The sequence below is a fragment of the Acomys russatus genome, chromosome 16, assembly GCF_903995435.1.
Source record: "Acomys russatus chromosome 16, mAcoRus1.1, whole genome shotgun sequence".
In the NCBI taxonomy this organism is placed as follows: domain Eukaryota; kingdom Metazoa; phylum Chordata; class Mammalia; order Rodentia; family Muridae; genus Acomys; species Acomys russatus.
The window spans coordinates 4,929,905-4,956,545 of NC_067152.1; the positions used below are offsets into that span (position 1 = coordinate 4,929,905).

The 26,641-nt window shown below is 52.7% G+C and overlaps 1 protein-coding gene across 1 annotated transcript; it reads left to right on the forward strand.

Annotated features, from left to right (window-relative positions):
• The first annotated feature begins 521 nt into the window (after positions 1-521).
• On the forward strand, positions 522-25,509 carry Sez6 (seizure related 6 homolog). Its single transcript, XM_051158416.1, has 16 exons — positions 522-597; positions 658-1,323; positions 1,884-2,017; positions 10,891-11,086; positions 16,182-16,367; positions 19,867-20,035; positions 20,111-20,277; positions 20,846-21,040; positions 21,269-21,407; positions 21,519-21,715; positions 22,265-22,459; positions 23,995-24,186; positions 24,263-24,460; positions 24,992-25,109; positions 25,200-25,302; positions 25,480-25,509. Exons 1-16 carry the CDS (start codon positions 522-524, stop codon positions 25,507-25,509), a joined length of 2,961 nt encoding a protein of 986 aa, XP_051014373.1.
• The last annotated feature ends 1,132 nt before the right edge of the window (positions 25,510-26,641 follow it).

Consider the following 26,641-nt stretch of genomic DNA (forward strand, 5'->3'; position numbering starts at 1 on the left):
GCTGGAACCAAAAGGGCCACTACACCTTGTTTTTTGTTTGTTTGTTTGTTTGTTTATTTAAAGACAGGGTCCCATGTATCACTGGCCTCAAACTCACTATGTAGTTGGAGCTTGGATTTCTGATAGTCCTACCAGGGTTGCAGGTGGGAGCCATCATGCCCAGTTTATAAAGTGCTGGGTTCGAACCCAGCGCTTCATGCCCGTTATCTTGTTAGGCAAGCACTCTACCAGCTGAGCTATCGCCTCAGCTCTAGCATTTGCTTCTCACGACCCATCTCCTCATTAGTGAAATAAGGCCTTTGAGGTACATCAGGAATGGCAAATGTGTATTTGTCATGCTGTGGCTTCCTAGCATTCTGTGTTGAGAAGGACTCCGAAGCTGAATCTGGAAACAGCAGGGGAAAGTGCAATGATCGATTTGTAATGTCTGTCTCGGTTGCTGGAGGAGAAAGGATAGCTCATGTGCCATCGTTGACGTATGTGATATCACCTCGCTTCCAGCCCTAAAATTTTATAGCTCCATGATTCTCAACAATGAGCACACTCTCCAAGGCTTCTCTGTCAAAAACAAGACGGATCTCCTGCCGCCCGTGCTGGGTGGGATGGCGTTCACTGTGGCGTGGCGGGAGAACCTCTGATCGTTCGTTATTGTTTCAGGGCTCTCCTCAGAGACTCCAGTCATGGGGGAAGGTCAAGCCACAGGCATCGGGGAGATGGATGGGGAGCTGACCGCAGCCCCAACACCTGAGCAGCCAGACCGAGGAGGCGCCCACTTCGTCAGCACAGCACCCACTCTTAAGCTTCTCAACCACCACCCGCTTCTGGAGGAATTTCTCCAAGAGGGGCTAGAAAGGAGTGAGGAAGTACCGAGGCCGGCCCTGCCCTTCCAGCCAGACTCACCTACACCCTTCACGCCGAGCCCCCTCCCCCGCCTCACCAACCAGGACAGCCGCCCAGTCTTTACCAGTCCTACCCCAGCCGTGGCTGCAGCACCCACCCAGCCCCACCCCAGGGAGAAACCTTGGAACCTAGAGTCAGAGCTCCTTGACCTTCATGTCACGTCTCCCCTACCTCCGGGACCTAGTATGGCAGTGCCCACCCTGCACCCGGAAGACAGACCCAGTACTACACCCCCAAGTCGATCATGGACTCCAGCCCAAGAGGGTCCCAGGGACATGGGCAGACCTTGGGTTCCAGAGGTCATGTCTAAGACCAACGGGCTTGGTATCGAGGGGACCACGGCCACCTCCACAGCTTCAGGGGATGACGAAGAGACCACCACCACCCTTATTACCACCACCATCACCACAGTCCAGCCTCCAGGTCAGCTATCCCTGCCTGGCAGGGATGAAAGTGAGGGTGGAGGGCACACCGTGATCCCTAAGCACCTCTGTTTCTGACACTGCGCCAACCTGCGCTGCCCTTTGCACCAAGCCTGTATAAAGCCTGTGGATTGGAACCCCCCAAGTTCAAGTTCTGGTTCTTCCGACTCTAACACAGCTCTTGGGGTTTTATTTGGTCTCTCTGAGCCTCAAGTGTAAAGTGGAGATTAGAAACCCTACCTGGGAGCTGGAGAGGTCGCTTAGCAGTTAAGAACACTTGCTGTTCTTGCAGAGGACCTGGGTTCCTAGCACCCACAAGGCCGCTAACAACATCTGTAAATCTAGTTCCAGGGCATCTGATGCCCTCTTCTGGCCTCAATGGCTGCCAGGCACACACGTGGTGCACATATATCCATATAGGCGCGCACGTGCGCGCGCACACACATACACACACACACACACACACACACACACACACACACACACACACACACACACTAGCTGACTCTACTCTACCCTGCCAGAGCTGGTCTTAGCCTCCTGTCTCCTCCTGCCTCCCAGGCCCCTGTAGCTGGAATTTCTCAGGCCCAGAAGGCTCTCTGGATTCCCCCACGGCCCCCAGCTCACCCTCTGATGTTGGCCTGGATTGCTTCTACTACATCTCTGTCTATCCTGGATATGGAGTCGAGATCAAGGTGAGTGGTCTGGATCCACCGAGAGCAAATTTACCCTTTTCCCAAAAGAGGCCTACGATGGGGAGAGGTAGAAATGCTTAGGGGTACTAGTTGGGTGGGGGTGCCTAGGGCTTGGGAGATAGACAAAAAAAAAAAAACACAAAAAACAAACAAAACTGGTTGGATTCTGTCTTGTGCACCACCAGCAATGGCTGGGAAGGCTCCAGGGAAGGGCAAGTGTGCTCAGCCTCTTCCTCGGAACTTGACAGACAGGTTAGGAGAGCACGAAGCTGAAGCTCAGCCTTGGGTGGGCAGGGGACGGGGTGACTAGGAGTTCTGCATCTAAAACCACGTGGGAGGGAGCGGAGACAACACAGGACCGACCGGCCACCTGTGACGAAGCTGTGGCACCTCATTCATGTGCCTGGTCTTGTCCTGTAGCAAGCGCTGGGGCCTGGGATGCAGAGGTGCTGAAGACTGACATGGTCGCACTGGGATCAAATCTGTCCCTGGTCTCCTCAATAGCTCATCCTTCTCTGGGATTGAGAAGATGCTTGAAGCCCCAGATCTGAGCCTGGACATCATCACTGATGTTCCATGTGCTGGCTTGCCTGCTTTCTTCTTCTTTCTCCTCCTCTTCTTCCTCCTCCTCATCTTCTTCTTCCTCCTCCTCTTCTTTTTTTTTTTTTTTTTTTTTTTTTTCCCCAGAGACAGGGTCTCTCTGTGTAGCCTTGGATGTCCTGGAACTCACTTTGTAGACCAGGCTGTCTTCGAGCTCCCAGAGATCTGCCTGCCTCTGCTTCCCTAGTGCTGGGATTACAGGCATGCACCACCATGCCTGGTTTCTACAGGCTGTCAGCCTCCACAAATCCAGACCTTTCCTTTTGTCACCCCAAACCTGCTTGCCATCCCAGTAGATCCAGGTCAGAAACTATGGATAGGGCCACCATGATACAATGTGGATCATTCCCCCAAGCAGCATGGGGTCCTTTGGTCCTACGCTAGTCTAACCAGCTCACCCCCAAACTGTCACTGTAAGTGTCCCCAAAACTCTCATACTCCCCTGCTTCTCTTCTTCCATCACCCCAACCACAACCACCGTGTGGTCCACCACCCATGCCTCCTAGTGATTTAGTGGCCAAAGCACATGTTCCCTGTTATTTTCCCTTTTCCATGCAGCAATCACTTTTCACAGATGAGAGTACCACTTCTGTCTCCCACCCTACCCCAGGGAGACTCTGGATCTGGGCAGTCCTGGGCCCACCTGTTACTTCTTGCCTCATGGCCAGCTCCCTCTTTGTTTTGTTTGTTTGTTTATTTGTTTAAATATTTATTTCTTTATTTATACAGTATTCAGCCTGCATGTGAACAGAGGGCACCAGATCTCATTACAGATAGTTGTGAGCCACCATGTGGTTTCTGGGAATCGAACTCAGGACCTTTGGAAGAGCAGCTAGTGTTCTTAACCTCTGAGCCATCTCTCCAGCCCTCCCTCTTTGTTTTGACTAGCTTGCAACTGACTGAATGGACTACAGCTTCTTTCTCCCACAAACCCCAGCTGCATAGGCCAATCCCTTTGCCTGGATAAACTTAGGACACAGCACTGGTGTCAGTTTCTCCAGGCGGTCTCGTCTTGTCCTCAAAATCTTGGGCCACCATCTACCATCCGAGCCCTTGCCATTCTCCTGTTTATAGCTGTCCAGTTCCTAGATAGAAGGCCTTGTAGTACAGGGATCAACACGGGCATGGAGGAAAAACCATGGACGTTTGACCTGCATCTTTTTTTTTTTGTTTGTTTTTCGAGACAGGGTTTCTCTGTGTAGCCTTGGCCATCCTGGACTCACTTTGTAGACCAGGTTGGCCTCGAACTCACAGCGATCCACCTGCCTCTGCCTCCCGATTGACCTGCATCTTAAAGACTGTTGCAAGTAGGAAGGAGAGCACTTCACCTAGCTAAGGGAAGCAGCCAGGGAACCAGGAGGTCCCGGGAGGGAAGCGCAGAAGTCTGGAAAGCATTGCCACCGTGCTCCCTGCTCACCTCCCCTGGGCTTGCTTCCCACCTGTCCCAGCTTATACAGGCCTTGGATCTGGGCAGGCAGCCAGCTGCACGTGTCTCCAGGCAGCACCTCCAGCTCGCTGGCCCTGGGGGGGGGAGGGAATCAGCTTTAGGTCTCTCAACCAGGTAGGGAGGCAGGGGCTCTCCTACCCATACTGGCTTCCCCTTTATTTTTCTGCAACTGTTTATTCCTGTTCTATCAAGCTCCAGGCCCCTCATTCCAGGCTGACTGGAAGGACAATTAGGAACAGCCACCACCCCCCCTCAAGCCATTAGCACTCAGCGCCGCTTAATTAAGGTAATTAATGTAAAATCAGCACCAAATGAGAGGTGGCACCGGCTGTGGCTCACAGGGTGGAAGGTGCCAGCTGCAGGTGTGAGGAAGGAGATGGGAGGGGGCAAATGCCAGGCTAGGTACCCCATTGCAAACTTGGACTGGTTTTGCCTGTCCCTCAACTCTGCCACCCCAACTGAAATCTTAGGCAAGTCTGGGTCCAGCCCTGGTTCCCCATCCCCCCTCAGCCTGGAGTGTGCAAGATAATGTGACAAGATTTGCTGATGGCTCTGCCTGGCCCTACTCTTGGTGCCTAGGCCAAGTCCAAGCCCCACCCTGGGTGCCCACCCATCAGGCATCCCTGGGTCCAGCACTGGCACACTCTTCCATCAGCATGCAAAAGCGGTTACCAGGCAACCTTGAGATGAAAGCCACAGCCCTGGACTGCCATCAGGAAACATGGCATGTGGCGGCCCGCCTTCTACCTCATCCTTATAGATGTGGTCTGAGACAGAATCTGAGGCTGGCGGGGGCCGGGGGAGGGTTACCGGGGCGGGGGGCGGGGTGGTGGTGGTGGTACACAGAGTGGCCACAGCCAGCTCTCCACCTACTCTAGGGAAAGAACAAAAGATGGCCAGGCATGGTGATGCACATCTTTAATCCCAGCACTCGGGAGGCAGAGACAGGCGGATCGCTGTGAGTTCGAGGCCAGCCTGGTCTACAAAGCGAGTCTAGGACAGCCAAGGCTACACAGAGAAATCCTGTCTCAAAAAAAAAAAAAAAAAAAGATGGAACAGCAAGATATGAGGTTGGGCTATTTCTGGCTGCCTCCCCTAGACCCAATCCTTCTGGACATACCCCAAAGGCCACTTGGGACCTGGAAAATGACTGATACTATAGATCAATATGCCCACTACACAGCTGGACAAACTGAGGCCTAGGGAAGGGAAGGATTTTGCCCAAGATCATTCAGTCAGTCAGTAACTAATGGGCTTTGATTAGCAGGTTTGTTTTACAAAGAGACCTTGAGCACCACGTGCCAGGCTCTGTGCTAAGCACTGAGGATGCAGACAATGATAAGCAGTGACCATAGGATGCTCAGTGCAGGTGGAATTTGGCCACAGAAGAGCTGTGGGGTTCCAGGCTCGGGGTGCCTCCCGCACAACCCGGAAGGGCATTCTAGAGGCACACACACCCACTCTGAAGCCTGCAGGATGCCAGGCCAGCCAGGGCTGGAAAGGTGCAGGCGTGACAGGCTTGTCCCCTGGAGGCTCTCTGGGATGTTTTGAGAAGGCAGAATAGAGATGAGTGGCAGGAATGGAACTCAGCGGTGGGTGACCCCCAGTGTGAACCCCGCATCCACAAAGATCACCAGGGCAGTGTGAGGAGGAGCCAGGGAAGGGATTGTGCCAAGTGTCCACAAACCACACTTCCTGAGCAGGTCAGCCAGATTCCAAGCTAAAGCGGCTCTTCATCCAACCCTGACTCTGGCCGACCTCTTGCTCTTTTGTTTAAGGTGCGACCTGGGACTACCAGAAACTCTCAAAGCCTAGTTCTCCCACCACAGGCCTCCATGGCCTGTTTCACTCCATGCCTACCCCTTTCTCTGCAATGCTGTAGGTCTCCATGGCCTCTGAGGGACTGAGCCAGGAGGAGGCTAGGTCAGGTCCTCCGTGGTCCAAGGAGTCTGGCTTGCTTCAGCTGAGCATTGCGTGCTGGGCTAGGCTCTTTCCTGAAAGATCCAGAGAAACCCCTCAGGACAGAAGACATAATCCCTGTGACCCACATGGGTCCTCTCTCTTCCCCACATAGCCAGTCTCTCATGAGGACTCTAGGCCATTGTGGGCCTGATGCCTGCATCTCACTACATTTGGCATTCTAAGAGCCTTGCTGCTGCCAGCCTTCATCTTGGCTTGGCTGCTCTCTGTACCATCTGGAGCCTGGGCACAGCTGCCCACCGTCCCTGCCCTCACACCCAGGTGGCCCCATTGGCACACAGCTTTCACTGGCCAGCTGTCAATTTGACGGGCAGAACACCCTACCCTGCTGAGCCGGGTCAGCCCTGACCAGCCCTGATGAGAGCATCAGTTATATATGATGGGTTTGGGGTGACGGTTCTGGGCAGTTTCTTATTTTCTTGGCTCTTGGAGAGCCCATCTCAGAGTGGCTGGAAGACATGGCTCCATGATTTTAGGTCCTTCATCCCATCCCTAAAGCAGACTACACACACACACACACACACACACACACACACACACACACACACACATACACACACCCCAAATCTTAAGGGACTAGAGTCTGGTTCTGCCTTCTGTAGCCCAGCTCTAAGCCCCTGACCTTCTCTGGGCCTCAGTTTCCTTCTCCATAAAGATTAAACTAGACCAGTTCCTGTCACCCACTCCCTCTGATTCAGAACACTCCTTCCTAGCTCAGCCATGGCCTTACTTCTGAGTAGCTACAAGCAGAGGCCTCTGCTAGATGTGGGAGTGGCCAGCATCTGGGAAGGAGCGGGGGATGGGGTGGGGGGGTGGGGAGTGGGAGGGGGCGGGGGTGACATACAGGCTCACCCTGGCGTCCACTGTGATGCTGGTTGTGTACTCATGTAAATGAAGGTTAAAAAAAAAGGTAGCATCATCGCACTTGCCTAGGAGGGTCACACCATTGGAATGTGTGTATGTCAATCAGAGGCTCTCCCTCCCTCCCTTCTTCCCTCCCTCCCTCCCTCCCATCCAGGAAAGACCAGCCCCACTCAAAATGGCCATGTTTTCTACTTGAACATCCCTCTAGTCTTCCGGAAGCAGGCCAGTGCTGGACAGCCCAGGGTCCTATGGGAATTGTCCTCCAAGCTCTCTCTGCTTCTGTCTCCTGCTGCCTGGCCCCCAGGGCCCCTCCTGTCACTGGATGGGGTGTGGGAAGCCAGCCCTCATGAGCAGAGCTGACATTTCAATCTGCCTCCCCGACTCCTCAGATGCCTGCAAATTACATCAAGACTTCATCTCCCCCCCCTTGTCCAACACCCAGCCCTGTCTGGCCCCTGTCAGCCTGGCCCTCCAACAAGTGACAAATTACATTCCAGCTTCTGCAGCAGGCTTGCAAGTGGGTCTTCTAAACCCAGAGGATCAACACAGCACAGCCAGCCATGGGCTGCTCAGGGAACATATCCTAGCTCCCTCAGGATGAACTGGGAACCAGACCCCCCCTTCCTGAGCCCAAAGAGGGGGTGCAGGAAATCTCCGCTAGCAATTTCCTAAGCTTTACAGATTGCCAAGAAAAAAGATGGCTCGTGGGAACTCAAATCCTAACGTCTTGAAAAGGCCAGGGCAGGCCAAGCCAAAAATCCACCTCCCTGCTAAACCTGGGGCCCTGAAACCTGGGAATAAAGATGTCTAGAAATCTATTTCTGCAGGTAATATGCTCAGGAGACTGGGAGGGAAAGGAAGCTGCCTCGTACCTCCGGCAAGGCAAGACTTTGCTTCTTAATAGCTGTGTGCCCTTTTCAAAGTTGCTTAGCCTCTCTGGGCCTCTTCCTGTTAAGGAGGACTTTACCACCTCGACCCACTGCAGATGTTCTATGGATGGCCACTGTGGACACATCTGCAGCACCCACTCTGAGTCCAGCAGAACGAGAGCAGGTGCAGGAAGTTAGAATTCAGATGGGAGCTGTTAATCCGTGAGAAACTAGGAAGAAAACGCTTCCTTGATTTCAACCCCTCTGCCTCCTCCTACACCCAGCTCCCCGCTCTCCAAGGCACTCTGAGACCCACCTGCACCGCGATGATCTGCGAACAGCTAACTCGCCCCCCCCCCTCTCTCCCCTCGAGGATTCCTGCTGCCTGCATTCACTGCCACTTAAGGCAGAATTGTATGCTGCCTGGCATCTCTCGATAATTACAGATTCCACGTGTGTGAGGCTTGTTTTCCCAACTCTGGTATCACACAATCTCCAAGTTTGAAGGGACCTCATCCAGCCTCGCCTGCTAGGGATTCCCTGAGGGATATCCCCAGCAGATGGTCAGGCAGCCGCCACCCAAATGTGCCTGGGCGGGGAGCTCCTGGCACAGAGAGAGTGCTTCTGCCCCTAGCATCCTGCCTTGAGCCTGCTCCTCAATACCCCCGGATCCACCTGATATTTCCTCCCTGGCAGGGATGGGAGCTTCTCCTGCCAGCAAGCCCCCCCCCCCACTGTCTCCCCAAAAACATACCTATCTTCAGTTCAATCAGGGGAGTCCCTCTAAGCCTGGTAGCACTTGTCTCCCTAGACCTGACTGGGGGTCAACATGTTGTGTTTGTCAGCTCCTAGGGACACACCTGTGAGGAAGAGGCCTCTGGGGACCCACATAACTCTCTGTGCTAAGACTGGCCTATGAAGAGGGTTATGCTGACCCAGAGTAGAGGCTGGGAAAGCCACTAGGGCTGATTGAGTGGGAAGTTTGAACCTTGTCCTCTGAGCAACCTGAAGCCACCAAATGAGTTTTGAATGGGAGAAAGAAGAGGCCTGACCTGGGCCAGAATGAGAGGAGGGTAGGAAGGTAGGATGTGCTCAGAGGCCATTCTCAGAAACGGCGGGTGCAAGGAGGTGGAGCCAGCTGAGAGGCTTGGAGGATAAGATCAGAAGGGTTTGGTGACTCACTGGGCACCACTTAACCAGTCCAGGCACTTAACTCTTGAAGGCCCAGTCTCAGCAACGAGCTACAGCCAGCCTGTAGTGCTCAGAGATCAGTCTCTATTGCTCAAGTAGCTCATTAAAATCTGGAGTATGAGTTCATGGATCTGAAGTGGGGGGGGTGGCGGGGCTAAGGGTTGCCCCGTTTCTTTTCTTTACTTCCTTTCTCTCTGTGTGTGCATGCATGGCTGGTATGTGCGTGGGAGGAGGTTGCTAAAATTGCTACATAACCAAGGATGACCTTGGTTACATAGCAACTTCTGAACCACCTGTATCCACCTCCCATGTGCTGGGATTTCGGGCATATGTCACCACACACGGTTTCTGTAGCACTCAGTGTTAAACCCACAGCTGCTTGTATGCTAAGCAAAGCACCCTACCGACTGAACTACATTCCCAAGCCTGGTTCTGTTTTCCTTAGAAGTTCCATGGGATGTAGATACTGCTGGGTAGCAAAGCTCTGCTGGGCATGGTGGCACACACTTGTAATCCCAACACTCAAGAGGCCGGAGGGGGGCCGGACGTGGTGGCACACGCCTTTAATCCCAGCACTTGGGAGGCAGAGGCTGGTGGATCACTGTGAGTTCGAGGCCAGCCTGGTCTACAAAGTGAGTCCAGGACTCACAGCCCAAGCTACACAGAGAGACCCTGTCGCGAACTCCACCCCCCCCCAAAAAAAAGAGGCAGGAGGATCATGAATTTGAGACCAGCCTGGGCCACATAATGAGACTCTAGTAAAAAAAATAATAATAAAATAAATAAATAAAATGAGGCCCAAATAGTGTACTTGTCCAGGAACACAGGGTCAAGACCCGTCCCTCTGTTTCTAGGCTCTCCATCCAGCGCTCCACCTACCAACCCACAGCATCCTTTCCTCTCTGGTCAGAATCTGCTGTCGTCTGGTCCCTGAATGGAAGCATAGCACCCAGAAGCATGCTCAGGGATTAAGGGTCTAAGGGGCAGAATGGTATCAAAGGGGCCTCTGACAACCAAAACAAGCGATCAGAGCAGGTATCGTGGCATGAGACAAGGCCAAGCTGAGGGGCCAGCAGGGACCATGTTTGGCAGAGCCTGTAGAGCTAGCAGCCAGAGTCTGATGTGATACCACAGGCTAGAGGCTCGGTGGAGAGATGCTGGGTGATTTAGACAAGAAATCCCTGTGATGAGCAGCAGGAACTGAGAGTATTAATAATGGCTTCGGTTCAGAAAGTATTGATGTGAAGGGAGGCGTGGGTTAAGCCCTCCAGGCAGGGAGGCTGCCGAGGAAGCCGCTCTGCTGATCTAGGTGAGCCATTATAGTGATGAGCTAGGGAAATGGCCGTCAGGACAAAGTGGAGTGACCAGATCTGCCATCCATCCCGGCGGACTAAATGACGGATGGATGCAGGCCGTGAGGGAAGAGGCAAGGCGTGGGTGCCCAGGTAGTGAGTGAAGCTATTGTCAGCTGCGTGGGGGATCTGCTGGCTGGGGGAAGAGGTAGCTCACCGCAAGGCATGCTGGGAGTGAGGAGTACGAGGAGCAGCATGGAACAGGGATTTCCAGGGCAGTCCAGGCACACGGTCTGATATGTAGGGCCTCACACTCCTGGCCGGACCCTTACGAACCATCAAATCTTCTACAAGTGAGAAAGTAGAGCCTAAAGAAGGAAACAATAGGAAGCGGTCGGTGGATCTGCTCACAGTCTCCGTGAACTTGCTTAATACCTCTGACCTTTGGGTCCCATCACATACTTACGATGGGCTTTTCCTGTGTGAAGTGCCAAGAACGGGGCTTCGGTGGGGGGGCTCCCAGTGTATGAGAGGCTTCTCCTGCGTGACACTGATGAAGTCATTGGGCAGCAGGGCTCAGGCACCAGACGTCCTGATAACACTGCCCTGTTCTCTCCCATCTGCCTGCAGGTGGAGAACATCAGCCTCCAGGAAGGGGAGACCATAAGCGTGGAGAGCCTCGGGGGCCCTGACCCACTGCCCCTGGCGAACCAGTCCTTCCTGCTGAGGGGCCAAGTCATCCGCAGCCCCACCCACCAAGCAGCCCTGAGATTCCAGAGCCTTCCACTCCCTGGTGGGCCTGGCACTTTCCATTTCCACTACCAAGGTAAGGCCTGAGCAACTGAGAGAGAGGAGCCAGCCAGTCGCGACCCGGCTGGTCTCCTGGGTGGCTTTGGTGTTACTACAGTCTGGGTCGTGAGTGGCTGAAGGGATTTGACAATAACCATCTGGAGGTCTGTAGCTAACCAGCCTGGCTTTCCTCACCCACCTGGGACCCAGCCCACATGGCAACTCAGAATGCCTCAGGAAAGGTGCAGGCCACACTCTGAGGAGATCTCTTGCTGGCTGCTGACTTTGAACAGGGTCATTCGGTTTCTCTGATTTTTTTTTTCCTTCTATTTTTATTTTTTTTAGTACACTAGTTGTCATTTTTAAATTTTTCACATTTTGTGCATTTAATGAGTTTATTTATTTGTTTTGTGTGAGGGCGGCTTGTGGGAGTCAGAGCTCCCCCTTCTGCCGTGTGGGGCCCCAGGGATCAAACTCAGGTCATCAGGCTTGGGAGCAGGTGTCATTATATCTCATCATCTCTCTGGCCCTTATTTTCAATTTTAATAAGTAAGATAATTTCACGTTACATAGGGAATCAAGACTAATCCATTCATTACCGATAAAATTTTGGAAATATTTTCTGTAAAATGTTTAGTATTTATACTAGGCTTGGTGGTGGGTGCATTTAGTCTCAGCACTGGAAAGGCTGAAGGAGGCAGATCTCCATGTGTTCGAGGCCAGCCTGGTCTACATACTGAGCTCCAGGCCAGCCAGGTCTGTGCAGTGAGATTCTGTCTCAAAACCAACCCCCCCCCCCCGCCCAAAGAAAGCAATTAAAAGTATTTGATTGCAAATTAATCTGTTGTAATATTTCTACAAATTCAGAGTCCAGTCCCCACCTTCACCACAATTCTCATTGATTTTGAAAATATTTAAAACTGCAGAAAAGTAAAAAAAAAAAAAAAAGACAAACTGTCTTACATGTCACAGTTCAGAATTAACCAGCATCTTCACATATTATTTGTATCACATATTCCTGATGCTCAGAGAACAACTTGACAGGAGACGTCTTCTTCTTTTACCATGTAGGTTCAGGGGGTTGAACTCTGTCAAGCTTGACAGTAGATGCCTTTACGGGACAAGCCTTCTCACCAGCCCTTGTGTTGCTCAGGCTGACCTCAAATTCACCACGACCCTCCTGCCTCGGCCTCCAGAATGTAAGGATTACAGGCCTGAGCTACCATGCTGACTGGAATGAATGTTTATAGGAAGTGCTGGAGCTGCTTTCCCAGTGCTCTGGGCCACACTCAGTGCTTTTCCCTTCTCTGCTTGTCACAGGCCGTCACTATCTGACCCCTCCCTTTCCTGCTGTAAAGTAAGGCTAAACCATCTAGACCACCAAGTGACGGCTTGACTTTAAACAAAAAAGCACTTAGCGTGTCCTCCACCAAGGTTTGCAGGATGGGGGCGGGGGGAGGGTGGCAAAGCTGCCTCTTCCCCATAGGGCTCCTTCTGGCCCATCCCTTTCCCTGGGCTGGAAGTCAGTTCCATCCTTTGCAGGGTTTACTTTAATTCAGACCCTGGAGCACCAATAGGGAAATAATTGGTAGGAACAGTCAAGGCATTGTCTTGCATTGGCATGGACCACTTCTGCAGCCCTGTGGGGGGGGGGGGGAAGGGCTACCGGGTGGGCCAGCACTCTGGAGCTAGGAATGCTCCGACCCTGTCTGCTCACCTTGGCAGGGCCAGGGGTGGGTGGTGGGGGCAGCCTGATGGGACAGCAGGGATCCTAGTGGTGGGCAGAGGTTGTTCAGGCTCTCAGCAGAGGTGGGTCCCCCACCCAGGCAGGGGTGACCATCTGGGTGACCCCTCCAGCCTCCCTAATGGCTCATCAATCCTCCTCAGCAGCAGGCATAATTTCATGCCACAGTAACCTTTTCTCTTGCTGCAAATTCCTTTGCACAGAACTCCAGTTCCCTCTTTGTGTTAGCAGAATGCACTGGAGGCCAGAGGCCTTAGCAAGGGGAAGCAGATCCCTAGGAGACACTGGGAGAGCTGGCCCACTCCTGCTCTTTTATCCCAGAAGCCCTCCCTCCTCTGCCCAGTTTTTGTCAATGATCAGCTCTTTCCTTAATGAGTGTAATTCCCCTAATTATAGACTGTAATTAGCCCTGATCCCAGAGATGGGAACAGGAGGAGCCTGTGCTCACGGGCGCTTCTCATGGCCCGGAGAAAGAGGGTGCCAGAAGACTGAGTGAGGGCCTGGAAACCACACCTATGCAGACTGCTGTCCAAGCTGACAGAGGAGGTCACAATTATGAGCTTCCACACGGTCCTTGTGGCCAGATAGATTTCTCTGGCCCAGGCCCAGTCTGGGTAGGGAGGGAGCGTGCCCGATAGGCTCCTCCCTCCTCCATCCTAGCATTCCTGGCACTGGACTTGGCTCCAGAAACAAGCTGCCAGCAAGAAAATAACTCAACAGATTGTGGTGGTGCAGACTCCCTGGGAAACGGTTGGTTGTCATGGCAACGGGAGGAAGCTCATCTTGGGAAGTGGCACTTACTTACCCATGATGGAGTCTGGGGGCGCCTTTCAACACCACCACCCTCCCGCTTACACATCATCCCAGCCCACTCCCTTCCCAGGTTGTGCTGGGACTCACAGGGAAGATGACATTGCAGGTGCTGAGCCTGACACCTGGCCTATGGCTCCCAGGGTGACAGACAGCTCCTCACCCATCCTCCCTGGCCTAGCCTAGCGGGGAGCGAATCGTATGCTGAACAACCTCCAAGGTCAGCCTCATCTGCTGCTACGCTCACAGGTCTCCTCAGGCCAGGATTCCATATTAACTAGGGCCAGGTAGGAAGCAGAGAGCATCGAGAGCCTGCAACTCAAACCCCTACCCTAGACACATTTGCAGCATGATGAGGGTTCATAGGCCCCTTGAACCTCAGTCTCTCCCAACCTCAGCTTTCGTTATCATTACGTGGGTTAACAGCCCCTACCCCTACGTTCTTTCTCCCAAGAATATTAGGGGTACTAAGCGAGAAGGGGTCTGCATTTAAACTGAGGGGATCCTGACCCCAGAACCCATCTCCCAAACATTGTTTTTAACCACCTGCCAGTCACAACTACCTCTTGTCAGTCTATCAGTCACACCGTCAAAACTCTCTTCTTCTTTTCACACAGCAACTAGGAATAAGAAGGTGCAATAAGCCTCAAAACTGAGTCACAGTCACCTCAAGTTGTGGGAGCCCATCTGCCCAAAGGCATCCCCTTTTTCTTCTCACATCAAGGCGCGGTGACACAGCCAAGGCTTCTCCTCACTTTTCTCCTTGTCTGCTCCAGGCATTCTTAGAGCCTAGGCAAACTCCCCGTTTATAAGCTATTTCTGGGGCTTAGCCTAAGGCTTAGGGTTTACCAGGCAATTTTGTGGGATTTGCTGCCACTATGTGGTCACAAATGGTATGGCAACTCCAAAAGCTACCAGGTTTCCCAGAGTAGCTAATACCACCTCCAACTTCAAAAAAGTAAGTGCCAGGACAGCCAGGGCTCTGTGTAACAGAGAGACCCTGTCTATTGGGGGGGTGGGGGAACCCACCCCCTCCACTGTCTTTAAAAGTCATTTGCTGACCTACTGACCTTGCCTCTTAGTAATGTCGGAAGCTACATCTATAAAGTGTCACCAACACAACTGACTAACCCTGAGCTTAAGAAGGAAGACAATAGGTATGCCGAAGAAGCAGACACTGCAAAGAGCACCTCAGCCCCACACAAAAAACTGCAGGCAACTATGGGATGCCGAGAGCAGGGAGAAATAGTCCCCCCCCCCCCCCCAAGGAAGAGCACAGCGATTGGTTAGCCAGTACCAAACGGCCAGCCCTGAAAACATCCATACATGTAACATGGCCATACTTAAGAGCATATATGTACACACTTATACGTATATGCATGTAACAACAATTAATGAAAAAAAAAAAAAAAGGCCGTGAATTTGAAAAGGGGCAAAGAGGGTATGTGGGAGGGGCTTGGATGGAGAAAAGGGAAGTGATCAATGATGCCATTTATATTATAATTTCAAAACTGGAAGAAAAATTTCAAAAACAAGGCAACAAAGATGCAAGAGGACTTTATTGCTGGTATCGATCTGTGTAAGGTTTCTCGGGAATACCGAGACCGTTGCTGTCTGACTTCAGTCTCTCTTGAAATTCGTGTTTGCTTCCTACGGGAAAAGTAGCATCCGCAAGTCATCCATCACATTTCTCTTTTAGCGCTGAGTCTCAAATATGGGGGGGTACCCTACCCCTGGGCTATGATATATGCACCCAGACTTCTAGATGACTTGTTATCAGTTAGATGCCAAAGGGCTGGTGGCTTCTGTATGGTTTGGTTTGGTTGGTTGGTTGTTTTTGAGACATGCTCTAACTATGTAGCCCAGGCTGACCTTGAACTCGGGACCCTTTGGCTTCAGTGCCCCAGAGATCACAGGTGTACCACCATACCTGCCAGGCATTTCCAGCCTCACTTAAGAAGAAGGAAACAGCTGGGCAGTGGTGGTGCACACCTTTAATCCCAGCACTGAGGAGGCAAAGGCAGGTGGATCACTGTGAGTTTGAGGCCAGCCTGGTCTATAGAGTGAGTTCCAGGACAGCCAGGGCTACACAGAGAAACCCTGTTTCAAAAGAAAAAGAAGAAAAGGAGGAGGAGGAGGAGGAGGAGGAGGAGGAAAGCAAATTGTGGGTGTAGGTGTGGTATCACTCGCCTTTACTCCCAGCTCTTGGGAGGCAGAGGCAGATGGATCTCTGACTTCTGAGTAGCCTGGTCTACAAAGCGAGTTCCAGGACAACCAGGGATATACAAATCGGGGGGTGGGGGGTGGGGGGGGGGGGTGGGGGTGGGGGGAGGAAATGAAGAAGTAAAGAAACACAGAGAAAGCTTAGGTCGGCTGCCCAGTGTGTTACTGGACTTGGGTCAATCTCCAAGGTTTCAGCTCTCTGCTGTTCTGCTAACCAACCCCCACTGACCTCTACAAGGGAACAAATGGGAGGCTTCTGTGGAGTTTCCATTGCTTCCTCTGAGCCCAAAAACACCTGGAGCAGGCTAGGCAGGCCCTCCTCTGCCTTACTGTCACCCATTCTCTCTCTACATAGCCTATCTCCTGAGCTGCCACTTTCCCCGCCGTCCAGCTTATGGCGATGTGACAGTCACCAGCCTCCACCCAGGAGGCAGCGCCCGCTTCCACTGTGCCACTGGCTACCAGCTGAAGGGTGCCAAGTTTCTCACCTGTCTCAATGCCACTCAGCCCTTTTGGGATTCCCAAGAGCCTGTCTGCATTGGTGAGTGGGTCCCCACAGAGAAGGCTTGGTGCCAAACAGAAGTGCAAAGTGGGAGGGGGGGTGTCATCTCTGATTTCCATTGCTGCCTAGAACTTTCAATCATTTTCTATCAGGAACTCAGAAGATGGTCACACAGATCTGTGGTATTGAGCCAACCTACATTTACACGTCAGCATCACAGGTTGGGTTCAGAGTTGGTTTTCAATGTTGGATGAGCAAAATATGTGCCTGGATTATAGAGTGGAGGTGGGACCGGTCAGGGATGACCCGGGCCTTGGCAGACCGCTAGCCACAGGTGGCCTGAGATACCTTCTGCAGGAGCTCTCCAGGCATCCCCTGCCTGACTGCTAAGGAATGCTCAGCGCTGACCCCTGTGGCCTGGGGCTGCCTCTTCTTCCCCTAAGGAAAGGCTGAGCTGCTTGCCTGGGCCCACCCAGCAGTGAGGGTTTCTGGGACATTTGAACAACAGAATTCATGGAAGGTGAGGGGGCCTGAGAAGGGGTCTGACTTCTGCCCGCAGAGCCCCACCTGCAGTTCCAGGGAAGGGGGAAAGACAGAGATGCTGAAGAGATGGGTCAGTGGTTAAGAGTGCTTGCTGCTCTTAAAGAGGACTGGAGTTCTAGTCCCAGCACACAGTCAAGTGGTTCACAGTAGCCTGTAACTCCAGTTCGGGGATCCACAAACACTGCCCTTACATATACACACTCATATACACGTAACTTTTAAAAATATAGTTTATTAATTTATTCATATTACATCTCAATGGTTATCCCATCCCTTGTATCCTCCCATTCCTCCCTCCCTCCCATTTTCCCCTTCTTCCCCTCCCCTATGACTGTGACTGAGAGGGACCTCCTCCCCCTGTATATGCTCATAGGGTATCAAGTCTCTTCTTGGTAGCCTGCTATCCTTCCTCTGAGTGCCACCAGGCCTCCCCATTCAGGGGACATGGTCAAATATGGGGCACCAGAGTTTGTGTGAAAGTCAGTCCCCACTCTCCACTCAACTGTGGAGAATGTCCTGTCCATTGGGTAGATCTGGGTAGGAGTTCGAAGTTTGCTGCATGAATTGTCACTGGCTGGTGCCATAGTTTGAGAAGGAACCCTACATATAACTTTTAAAATAATAAATAAGCAAGAAGCACAGATCACTAATTCTAAAACAGGGAGTAAAAGGTACCAAGGAGCACTTGGAAGGCAGAGGCAGGCAGATTGCTGTGAGTTCAAGGCCAGCCTGGTCTACAAATTGAGTCTAGGATGGCCAAAACTACACAGAGAAGCCCTGTCTCAAAAAACTAAAAAAAAGAAAAAAAAAGAAAAAAAGTGCCAAGGAAGTCATAACGTAGCTGGCATGGTAGACACAACTGTAATCCCAGCATCAGAAAGCTTGAGACATGAAAGTGTTGAGTTCTGGGACAGCCTGAGCTACATAGCTAGACCTTGCCAAAGGGTGGAGGTTGAGGCGACCTGAGAAGAAAGCAGTCATCCATTCCCAGTTGGTATTAAGATAGCTCCCCGGAGGAGGTAGCGCTGGAGGAGTGTGCGCCATCCTGCCCGGCTTTTGAACTGTATTTCCTTTTATATTCTGCCTAGTGCTGGTCACCAGACATGTTCTCTTGCCTCCAAGGAGCGCCATCTAGTGAGGAGGCTGAAAAGTGGCTTAGTGTGGACAACACTGGGATGGGGTAGTCTCCGTGTGGCAGGTGTATGTGCAAGGGAGGTGAATTCTGTGTGCAGAAACAGCACGACCTAAGAAGTGTGTCTGAAGGTTTCAGGGAGAAAAGACTGGCAAGGAATGAAGAGAAATCTGGCCACAATGGCCTTGAACTCCATCCATCTAAGGGCCATTGAAGGATTCCAAGCCATTGAGTTCCATGCTGAGACCAAGCAGAAAGTTAGAGTGCTCCTCTATAGAGAATGAGAAAAGAGCCGGGGAGGTGGTGGCGCACGCCTTTAATCCCAGCACTCAGGAGGCAGAGGCAGGTGGATCACTGTGAGTTCAAGGCCAGCCTGGTTTACAAAGCGAGTCCAGGACAGTCAAGACTACACAGAGAGACCCTGTCTCAAAAAAAAAAAAAAAAACCAGAGAGAGAGAGAGGGAATGAGACAAGATACATCCTGGGCCCCCAAGATTAAATTCTGCTCTTGTCATCCGGAGCCTTTGGGACAACGGTGTTCTGTGTGAGCAATGGTGGTCTGGCCCCTAAGAGCAGAGCTGTGTGTGTGTGTGTGTGTGTGTGTGTATGTGTGTGTGTGTTGTAACAAGAACTGTCTGGAACCAGTTTCCTGCTCCAGGCCCCCCCTTCCCAGCCTTATTCACCTTCTATGAATTCTGTTGTCCAAATGTCCCAGAAACCCTCACTGCTGGGTGGGCCCAGGCAAGCAGCTCAGCCTTTCCTTAGGGGAAGAAGAGGCAGCCCCAGGCCAGAGAGGTCAGCATTGAGCATTCCTTAGCAGTCAGGCAGGGGATGCCTGGAGAGCTCCTGCAGAAGGTATCTCAGGCCACCTGTGGCTAGCGGTCTGCCAAGGCCCGGGTCATCCCTGACCGGTCTCACCTCTATTCTACAACCCAGGCATTGTTCATCCAACAGTGAAAACCAACTCCAGGACTCTAGACCTTCCCTGAAAGACATGGTCTCTGCCCCAAGAGGGTCCTAGCTAAGGGACAGACTGAAACAGATAACTGACTGTTTTATGTTCTGAGGTTCAAATCCAAGGCCTGTCCTCACGCTAGGCAAGCCAGAAAACTAGTTCTAGAAAAATAGCAAGGCGTCTTGCTTGCCGTCTCAGCATTCTAGATGCTAAGCTAGAGCGCTGCAAGTTCCAAACTAGCCGAGGCCACGCAGGGAAACCGTATCTCAAAAACGGAAGACCAGGGGTGGTGGCCCATACTTTTAAATCCAGAATTCAGGAGGCAGAAGCAGGTGGATCTTTGTCTTCAAGGCCAGCCTGGTCTACATAGCAAGTTCCAGGCCAGGGCTACACAGTGAGACCCAGACCCTGTCAAAAAAAAAAAAAAAAAAAAAAAAAGCCAAGAGGAAGAAGCCAGGTGTAATGGCACATGCCTATAAGAGATGGAGGTAGGAGGATCAGCAGTTCAGAAAAAGGAGGGGAAGGAGAAAAGGGAGAACAGAAGGAAGGGGAAAGGAAGGAATGGCATATGTCCAAGAAAGTTAGAGTCTAGCCTAAGAGCTTTAATTTAATAGAGTCAGCTTGGGGGTGGAATTGGGGCTGGTCAGTAGAGGGGAAAAAAGGCTTGCCCGCAGTCAAGCAGTGACAGCTCTGTCTACAGTCAAGAAAGCTGCCACACCGTAAAGGCTCAGGGATGTGGATGCAGAGATGCAGCAGGTGGGAGCTGCAGGACTGGTTTTCAGCCTTCCCACGGCAAAGATGGTGTCCAGGCAAAGTCCCTAGGGCCCCATGCAGAGGGTACAAGGCTGGGGTGGGGAAGAGGTTTGGGAGGCTGCTTTGGCCAAGCATCCGTCTCCTGCCACCCACAGCTGCGTGTGGCGGAGTGATTCGAAATGCCACCACTGGCCGCATTGTCTCTCCTGGCTTCCCCGGCAACTACAGCAATAACCTCACCTGCCACTGGTTGCTGGAGGCTCCTGAGAGCCAGCGGCTGCACCTGCACTTTGAAAAGGTCTCCCTGGCAGAGGATGACGACAGGTGAGAGGCTGTCCTGCCCGGATGGGAGTGCCTGGCCTTACAATCACCACGTAACTGCCCCCTCTTCTGGGCCAGGCTCATCATCCGCAATGGCGACAATGTGGAGGCCCCGCCAGTGTACGATTCCTATGAAGTGGAATACCTACCCATCGAGGGCCTGCTCAGCTCTGGCAGACACTTCTTTGTGGAGTTCAGTACTGACAGCAGCGGGGCGGCGGCAGGCGTGGCCCTGCGCTATGAGGGTGAGCCTGCTGGAGCCTAACCAGGGTGCTTAGGCTCTTTCTCCTGTACCCCTATCCTCTCTGACTGCATCCCTTCACTCCTTCCAAGTTTGGACCTGCTCCCTGCCCCTTCCCTCCAGTTCAAGATTCCCATTCCGTGTTTTTTTTTTTTTTTTTTTTTTTTTTTTTTTTTTTAAGGAGCCCTTTGCTTGCACCACAGATTTCTAGCCCAAGACAATGAATCCTCCAGGTTTTAAAAAAGTAAAACAGGCTTCAGCACTGGGCTGGTGGTGGGGAAGTGCTTCAGGAGGCACTGTAGACAGGAGGCATGTACAGGCATGGGCTCACTAACTCATTAAACAGTTATTGAGCGCCTTCTGGATACTAAGCATCAAACTAGCCGACAAGAATACAATGGTTATTCAAGATGCTTTCCTGGCCAAATAGGGTTGGACGCCCTGTTCCTCTGCCTCCTGTTCCAAGCCCAGGATACACATTTCCCTGGAGGAGGGAGGGGTAGGAGAACACCTGTCCTCTGGCCTACCCCAGCGGAGGCTGAGCGTGGCTGCGCCCGCCCTGTGGTTCACAGCCTTCCAGCAAGGGCACTGCTATGAGCCCTTTGTCAAATACGGCAACTTCAGCAGCAGTGCACCCTCCTACCCTGTGGGTACCACCGTGGAGTTCAGCTGTGACCCTGGCTACACCCTGGAGCAGGGCTCCATCATCATCGAGTGTGTTGACCTCCATGACCCCCAGTGGAATGAGACAGAGCCAGCCTGCCGAGGTCAGCAGGCACCAGTGGGTTGGGTCACCCAGGGCGGCAAGCAGGGTGGGTGCTTAGGAGCCAGCCACAGAGCCAGGGGCCAGAGACCTTGTTGAGTATAATTGATATTTCCCCTAGAAGGAGGAGGGGGCATCCCCTAGCAGTGGGTGGGCACTCCTGTGGACAGGTGGCAGCCCTAGGACACCATATTGGAGAGAACGCGCCTTCCCGGGCCCCCCTTCCTTGCAGCCGTGTGCAGCGGGGAGATCACAGATTCTGCGGGCGTGGTGCTCTCTCCAAACTGGCCGGAACCTTATGGCCGAGGGCAGGACTGCATCTGGGGTGTGCATGTGGAGGAGGACAAGCGCATCATGCTGGACATCCGAGTGTGAGTGCCTCGGGTCAGGCAAGCCGGCTCCTGAGGCTGGGGACACCTCTTGTCCAGCCCATCTTGGGCCCCTCCCCCAGCCCGTCCTGCCCTGATCTTCCTCCTCTACAGGCTGCGGATAGGCTCTGGGGACGTGCTGACCTTCTACGATGGCGATGACCTGACAGCCCGGGTCCTGGGCCAATACTCAGGGCCCCGTGGCCACTTCAAGCTTTTTACCTCCATGGCTGATGTCACCATCCAGTTCCAGTCAGACCCTGGGACCTCGGCGCTGGGCTACCAGCAGGGATTTGTCATCCACTTCTTTGGTGAGTTTGTCCCCTGTCTGACTCAGACTGTTTAGACTCCAAATCATGGCAAGTCAAAGAGTGCAGGGCAACCAGGAACCTGCGAGCTCTTTCAGACAAGGGGAATGTGGGAAGGCCCCAAGTGTCACCAGGAGCTTTTGCTTAGAGCAAGAGAGATCCGGGGAGGCAGCAAGCAGAACCTCCTAACAAAAACAGGGAGCTACAAAAAAGTGTTGGTGCCTTCCTTTCTGACAGCCTTGAACGGAAGTGATGACCTCCCTCACCCTGCTTTGCTCATCTTTCAGGCCCGAGGAACTGGCCAAGTGCTTCCGAGAGCAGAGCAAAAAGCCAAAGTGACAGTTCTAGAACCTTGGAGACTCAGTGATGTCAGGGAGCAAGCAAAGTGGGGGTCGGGGCGTGAGAAGAGAGGATGGGTCCCTGAGCCTGCGCAGGCCAGTCTAGGCCCAGGATAATCTTCAAGAACCAAAGGAACCTCAGGGTTGGTGCCAGCTAGCACAGTCGCTTTGCTGCTGGCCGAGGGGCTGCATCTGCTTGCTTCTGTGTCCCCAGAGGTACCCCGCAATGACACTTGTCCAGAGCTACCCGAGATCCCCAATGGCTGGAAGAACCCATCACAGCCTGAGCTGGTGCACGGCACCGTGGTCACCTACCAGTGCTACCCTGGTTACCAGGTGGTAGGATCCAGTATTCTCATGTGCCAGTGGGACCTAAGCTGGAGCGAGGACCTGCCTTCATGCCAGCGGGGTGAGTGTGCCTGACTCCTGTGTGCTGAGAGAAAATCTAGCACTGGTCCTGTTTCTGCTAGCATCCTTCTTCCTCCTCCTCCTCCTCTTCCTCCTCCTCCTTCTTCCTGTCCCTCGGTTTCCTTAACTGTGAAATGGGATGGCCCTTTGTCAGGGGACTTCCAGATGAGTCTCCTGGCTGACTGAAGGCCAGACAAGCGCTTGCTGACTCAACACATGGGAAGGGGATCAATGGCTTTGTGGACCTTAGTGAGTGGGGAGAGGGGAAAATGGTAGGCACAGTCAGGCGTGGAGTGCTATATACCCATCACCTCAGCATTCAGGAAGGTGAGGCAGGAGATTCAGGAGTTTGAAGATTGCCTGAGGTACAGTGGGAGACATTTTTGTCCAAAAAAGGGGGATGGGAGAGAGATAGCTGGGTGGCTAAGAGCCCTTTACTGCTCTTGCAGAAGACCTAGGTTTGGTTCCCAGCATCCACATCACGCAGTTCACAGCCTCCTGTAGCCAATTCCAGGAGACAGGAAACCTTCTTCTAACCTTAGTCACGCACACACACACACACACACACACACACGCACCTAAATTAAAAAAAAAAAATTGGGGCCTAGAGAGATGGCTCAGTGGTTAAGAGCACTGTCTGCTCTTCCAAAGGTCCTCAGTTCAATTCCCAGCAACCACATGGTGGCTCATACCATCTATAATGAGATCTGGTGCCCCCTTCTGGCATGCAGGTGTACAAACAAGCAGAATAATATACATAATTATAAGTAAATAAATCGTTTTTTAAAAAAATGAAGTGAAGAAACAAAAAGGCTGGGAATGTAGCTCACTGCTAGAGTGCCACCTGGCATTCATGCCATCCTGGATTCCAGCACTGCAAAAAGAAAAAGAAAAATGTAGACATTTAAATGAGAATAGAGCCATATAGTCCGGCATTAGCTGGCCTGTAACACTTGAAGAATGCCAGAATTAACAGCCCCCCTCTTTCTCCATCTCCCTCCCTCCTGCCCCTCCCTCACTCCCTCTCCCCTTTCTCTCTGTTTTTTTCTCCCCCCCCCCCCCTTGCTCTCACTCTCTGTTGTTTCTAGCCCAGACTGGCCTCAAACTCCTATGAAGCTGAGGATTACCCTGAACTTCTGATCCTCCTGCCTCCGCTTTCTTTCTTTCTTTTTTATTTTTTTTAATATTTATTTATTTATTTTTATGTTCTTCCTGCACGTACACATGCTCACCAGATCTCATTATAGATGGTTGTGAGCCACCATGTGGTTGCTGGGAGTTGAACTCAGGACCTTTGGAAGAGCAGCAGTGCTCTTAACCTCTGAGCCATATCTCCAGCCCCCTCCACTTTCTTAATGCTGGGATTGCATCCACTTTCTGGAGTGCTGGAGTTTCAGCCATGTACCACCAGGCCGGGTCTATGCAGTGCTGTGCATGAAATCCAGGGTTGCATGCACGCTGTGAGAGCACTCTTACTGAGCTCCATCCCCAGACACTGAGCCTTCCCTGCTTCCCTCCTTCCCTCTCCGTCCATAGTGACATCCTGCCATGACCCAGGGGACGTGGAACACAGCCGTCGCCTCATATCCAGCCCCAAGTTTCCTGTGGGGGCAACTGTGCAGTACATCTGTGACCAGGGCTTTGTGTTGACCGGCAGTGCCATTCTCACCTGCCATGATCGGCAAGCTGGCAGCCCCAAGTGGAGCGATAGGGCCCCCAAGTGTCTCTGTAAGTTTAGAGTGGGGAGGCGGGGAGCCTTGGTCGAAGGACCTGTCACTGTCTCCTGATTCTGCCTGCCTTGCAGTGGAACAGTTTAAGCCATGCCACGGCCTGGGCGCCCCCGAGAATGGTGCCCGCAGCCCCGAAAAGCGGCTCCACCCAGCAGGAGCCACCGTCCACTTCTCCTGTGCCCCTGGTTATGTGTTGAAAGGTCAGGCCAGCATCAAATGTGTGCCTGGACACCCCTCACATTGGAGTGACCCCCCACCCATCTGTAGGGCTGGTGAGTACTACCACACTCCCTTAAGTACTACCCCGACCCCTCCCACGGCCCTGGTCTGGACCATACAACTATTCTAGTAGGAGCAATTCCACCTTGAGAATCAGAAGCCCTTGGCTACACTCCTTCCTGTTCCCCAGTCTCTGCTAGTCTCTGACCTAATGTCAGAGAGACAATTGGCTTGGTCCATCAGGCTCACCCTCTGCCCCTGGCCTTCCCCTCTTGTTCCAGCCTCTCTGGATGGGTTCTACAACGGCCGTAGCCTGGACGGTGAGTCCCCGTGCTTGAGAGCCAGATATGGCCCCCTCCCCTCACCCCTACCCCGCTGCACCTGGTTCTTGCAGCTCCCAGACCATGGGTTCCCACAAATCAAAGGCAGAGAAAGAGCAGTGTGGGCCTATTCGGCCATAAGGCTTCTTCCTCACCCTAGCCAGCTAATGGGAGCTGGTCTCTGGATGCCCTTGAGAAGGGAGGGGACATAGGCTCCAGGGGACAGGGACATCAGCTCTAATCCCACCCATCTTTTGCTTTTAGTTGCCAAGGCACCTGCCACCTCCAGTGCCCTGGATGCTGCCCACATGGCAGCTGCCATCTTCTTGCCATTGGTGGCCATGGTGCTGCTGGTGGGAGGTGTGTACCTCTACTTTTCCAGGTGAGCCTTTTTTTTTTTTTTTCCTGTTCTGCATGCCCAACTCACCCCTGCCCTGCACTCCTGACTCACAGGGCTTTTCTGTCCTCACAGGTTCCAGGGGAAAAGTCCTCTGCAACTTCCCCGAACTCATCCTCGTCCTTATAACCGCATCACAGTAGAGTCGGCATTTGACAATCCGACTTATGAGACTGGAGTAAGTATCCATGTTGGCCCAGATGCCTCTGCAGGACTCACTCTTTGGCTCCTCATGTGGGTATGCCTGAGGGTCCTGCCAAGCCCTCCTACTTTCCCCTTTGCCTTGGGAAGGCGGGTTCTGACTTGACAGATCTCCTACACGTTTCCAACTCCCCGCAGTCTCTTTCCTTTGCAGGAGACGAGAGAATATAAAGTGTCCATCTAGGCGGCGGGAGCGGCCTTGGGATGCACGTGCAGTCCTGCGTCACAGGCCAGTGGCAGGACTCCCAGCTCTCTGCTATCCCCTCACCTCCTGTACATACCACCTGGGAAGAGACCACCAATCCCTCACAAAGTCGTGGCCTCCCCTGCCTGCAATGCCCACGGTGACCTATTTTCTTGGTACCGCTGCCCGCTTAGGGCCCTTCTTTGGGTCCAAGTCACGGGGCACCTGACTTGGGCAAGAACATAGCTGGAGTGCATTACCACCAGCCAGTTTTCTCCTGCTTCCCTTATGCCCTGGACCTCCAGTCTGGGAGCTGCAGGCGGAGCAGGGCCACTTTGTACACGTACTCACCATGCAACCCTGGCATGTGGGAACTCCAGAAGAGCTGACTTGACAAGCGGCGGAAATGGGACCAGGGCGCACTGATGAGGTCAAAACCGGTGGCCAAAATTGTTCTCAACAATGACTTCTTGCCAACACCAGCCCCTCGGGGAGGTGTCTAGTCCCTGACTACAGGCTCAGAATTGGACAGATACTCCTTCTGCCCCGTCCCGGGGAGGTGATGATTTTAAGGAATCCTAAAAGGTTTAGAGACTCTACCCCAAGCTCAGGCTGGGCTCCACTGGATACTCATGGTCCACACCAAAGCAGGACACCCTATTGCTCCCCGGCACCCCTCTATCCCAAGGAAGGACAGATCTTCCTTGATGTTTATCTGGCTGTTATAAATGTCCCCTTCCCCACTATGGATCCCCTTCCTGCCACTGTGTCATGGCATGCCAGGAGAGGGCAGGTTCACTCTGGAGAGGAGCAGCTGTCCAAGGACCCAGGAATGTGGCACAGAACAGAAAGGCAGGAAAAAAACAAAACAAAAACAAAAACCCAAGAGGAAGCTCAGTCCGGACTGCGGGCCACTTTGTACAGATGATGTATTATATGGGGTCTGGGATCCAGCCAGAGGACAATCTTTTATTTCTGTTGTTTCCTTATTAAAATGGTGTTTTTTGAAGAAAAAAAAAAAATCAGTGTGGATGGTGCTTTCTTGGAGAGAGGAGAGGTGGCAGCTGAATGCAATTTGGCCCTTGGCATGTGGAGACCTGCTGGATGCAGAATAGGTCATTCCCAGATTTAT

What these genes read in the sequence shown, in the direction of transcription:
- Sez6 (XM_051158416.1), top strand. Translation starts at nt 522, where the DNA reads ATGATTCTCAACAATGAGCACACTCTCCAAGGCTTCTCTGTCAAAAAC. An exon ending in CACCACAGTCCAGCCTCCAG is followed by an intron (nt 1,324 to 1,883) that starts GTCAGCTATCCC and finishes CCTGCCTCCCAG; the next exon opens with GCCCCTGTAGCTGGAATTTC. An exon ending in ATCATGCTGGACATCCGAGT is followed by an intron (nt 21,408 to 21,518) that starts GTGAGTGCCTCG and finishes CCTCCTCTACAG; the next exon opens with GCTGCGGATAGGCTCTGGGG.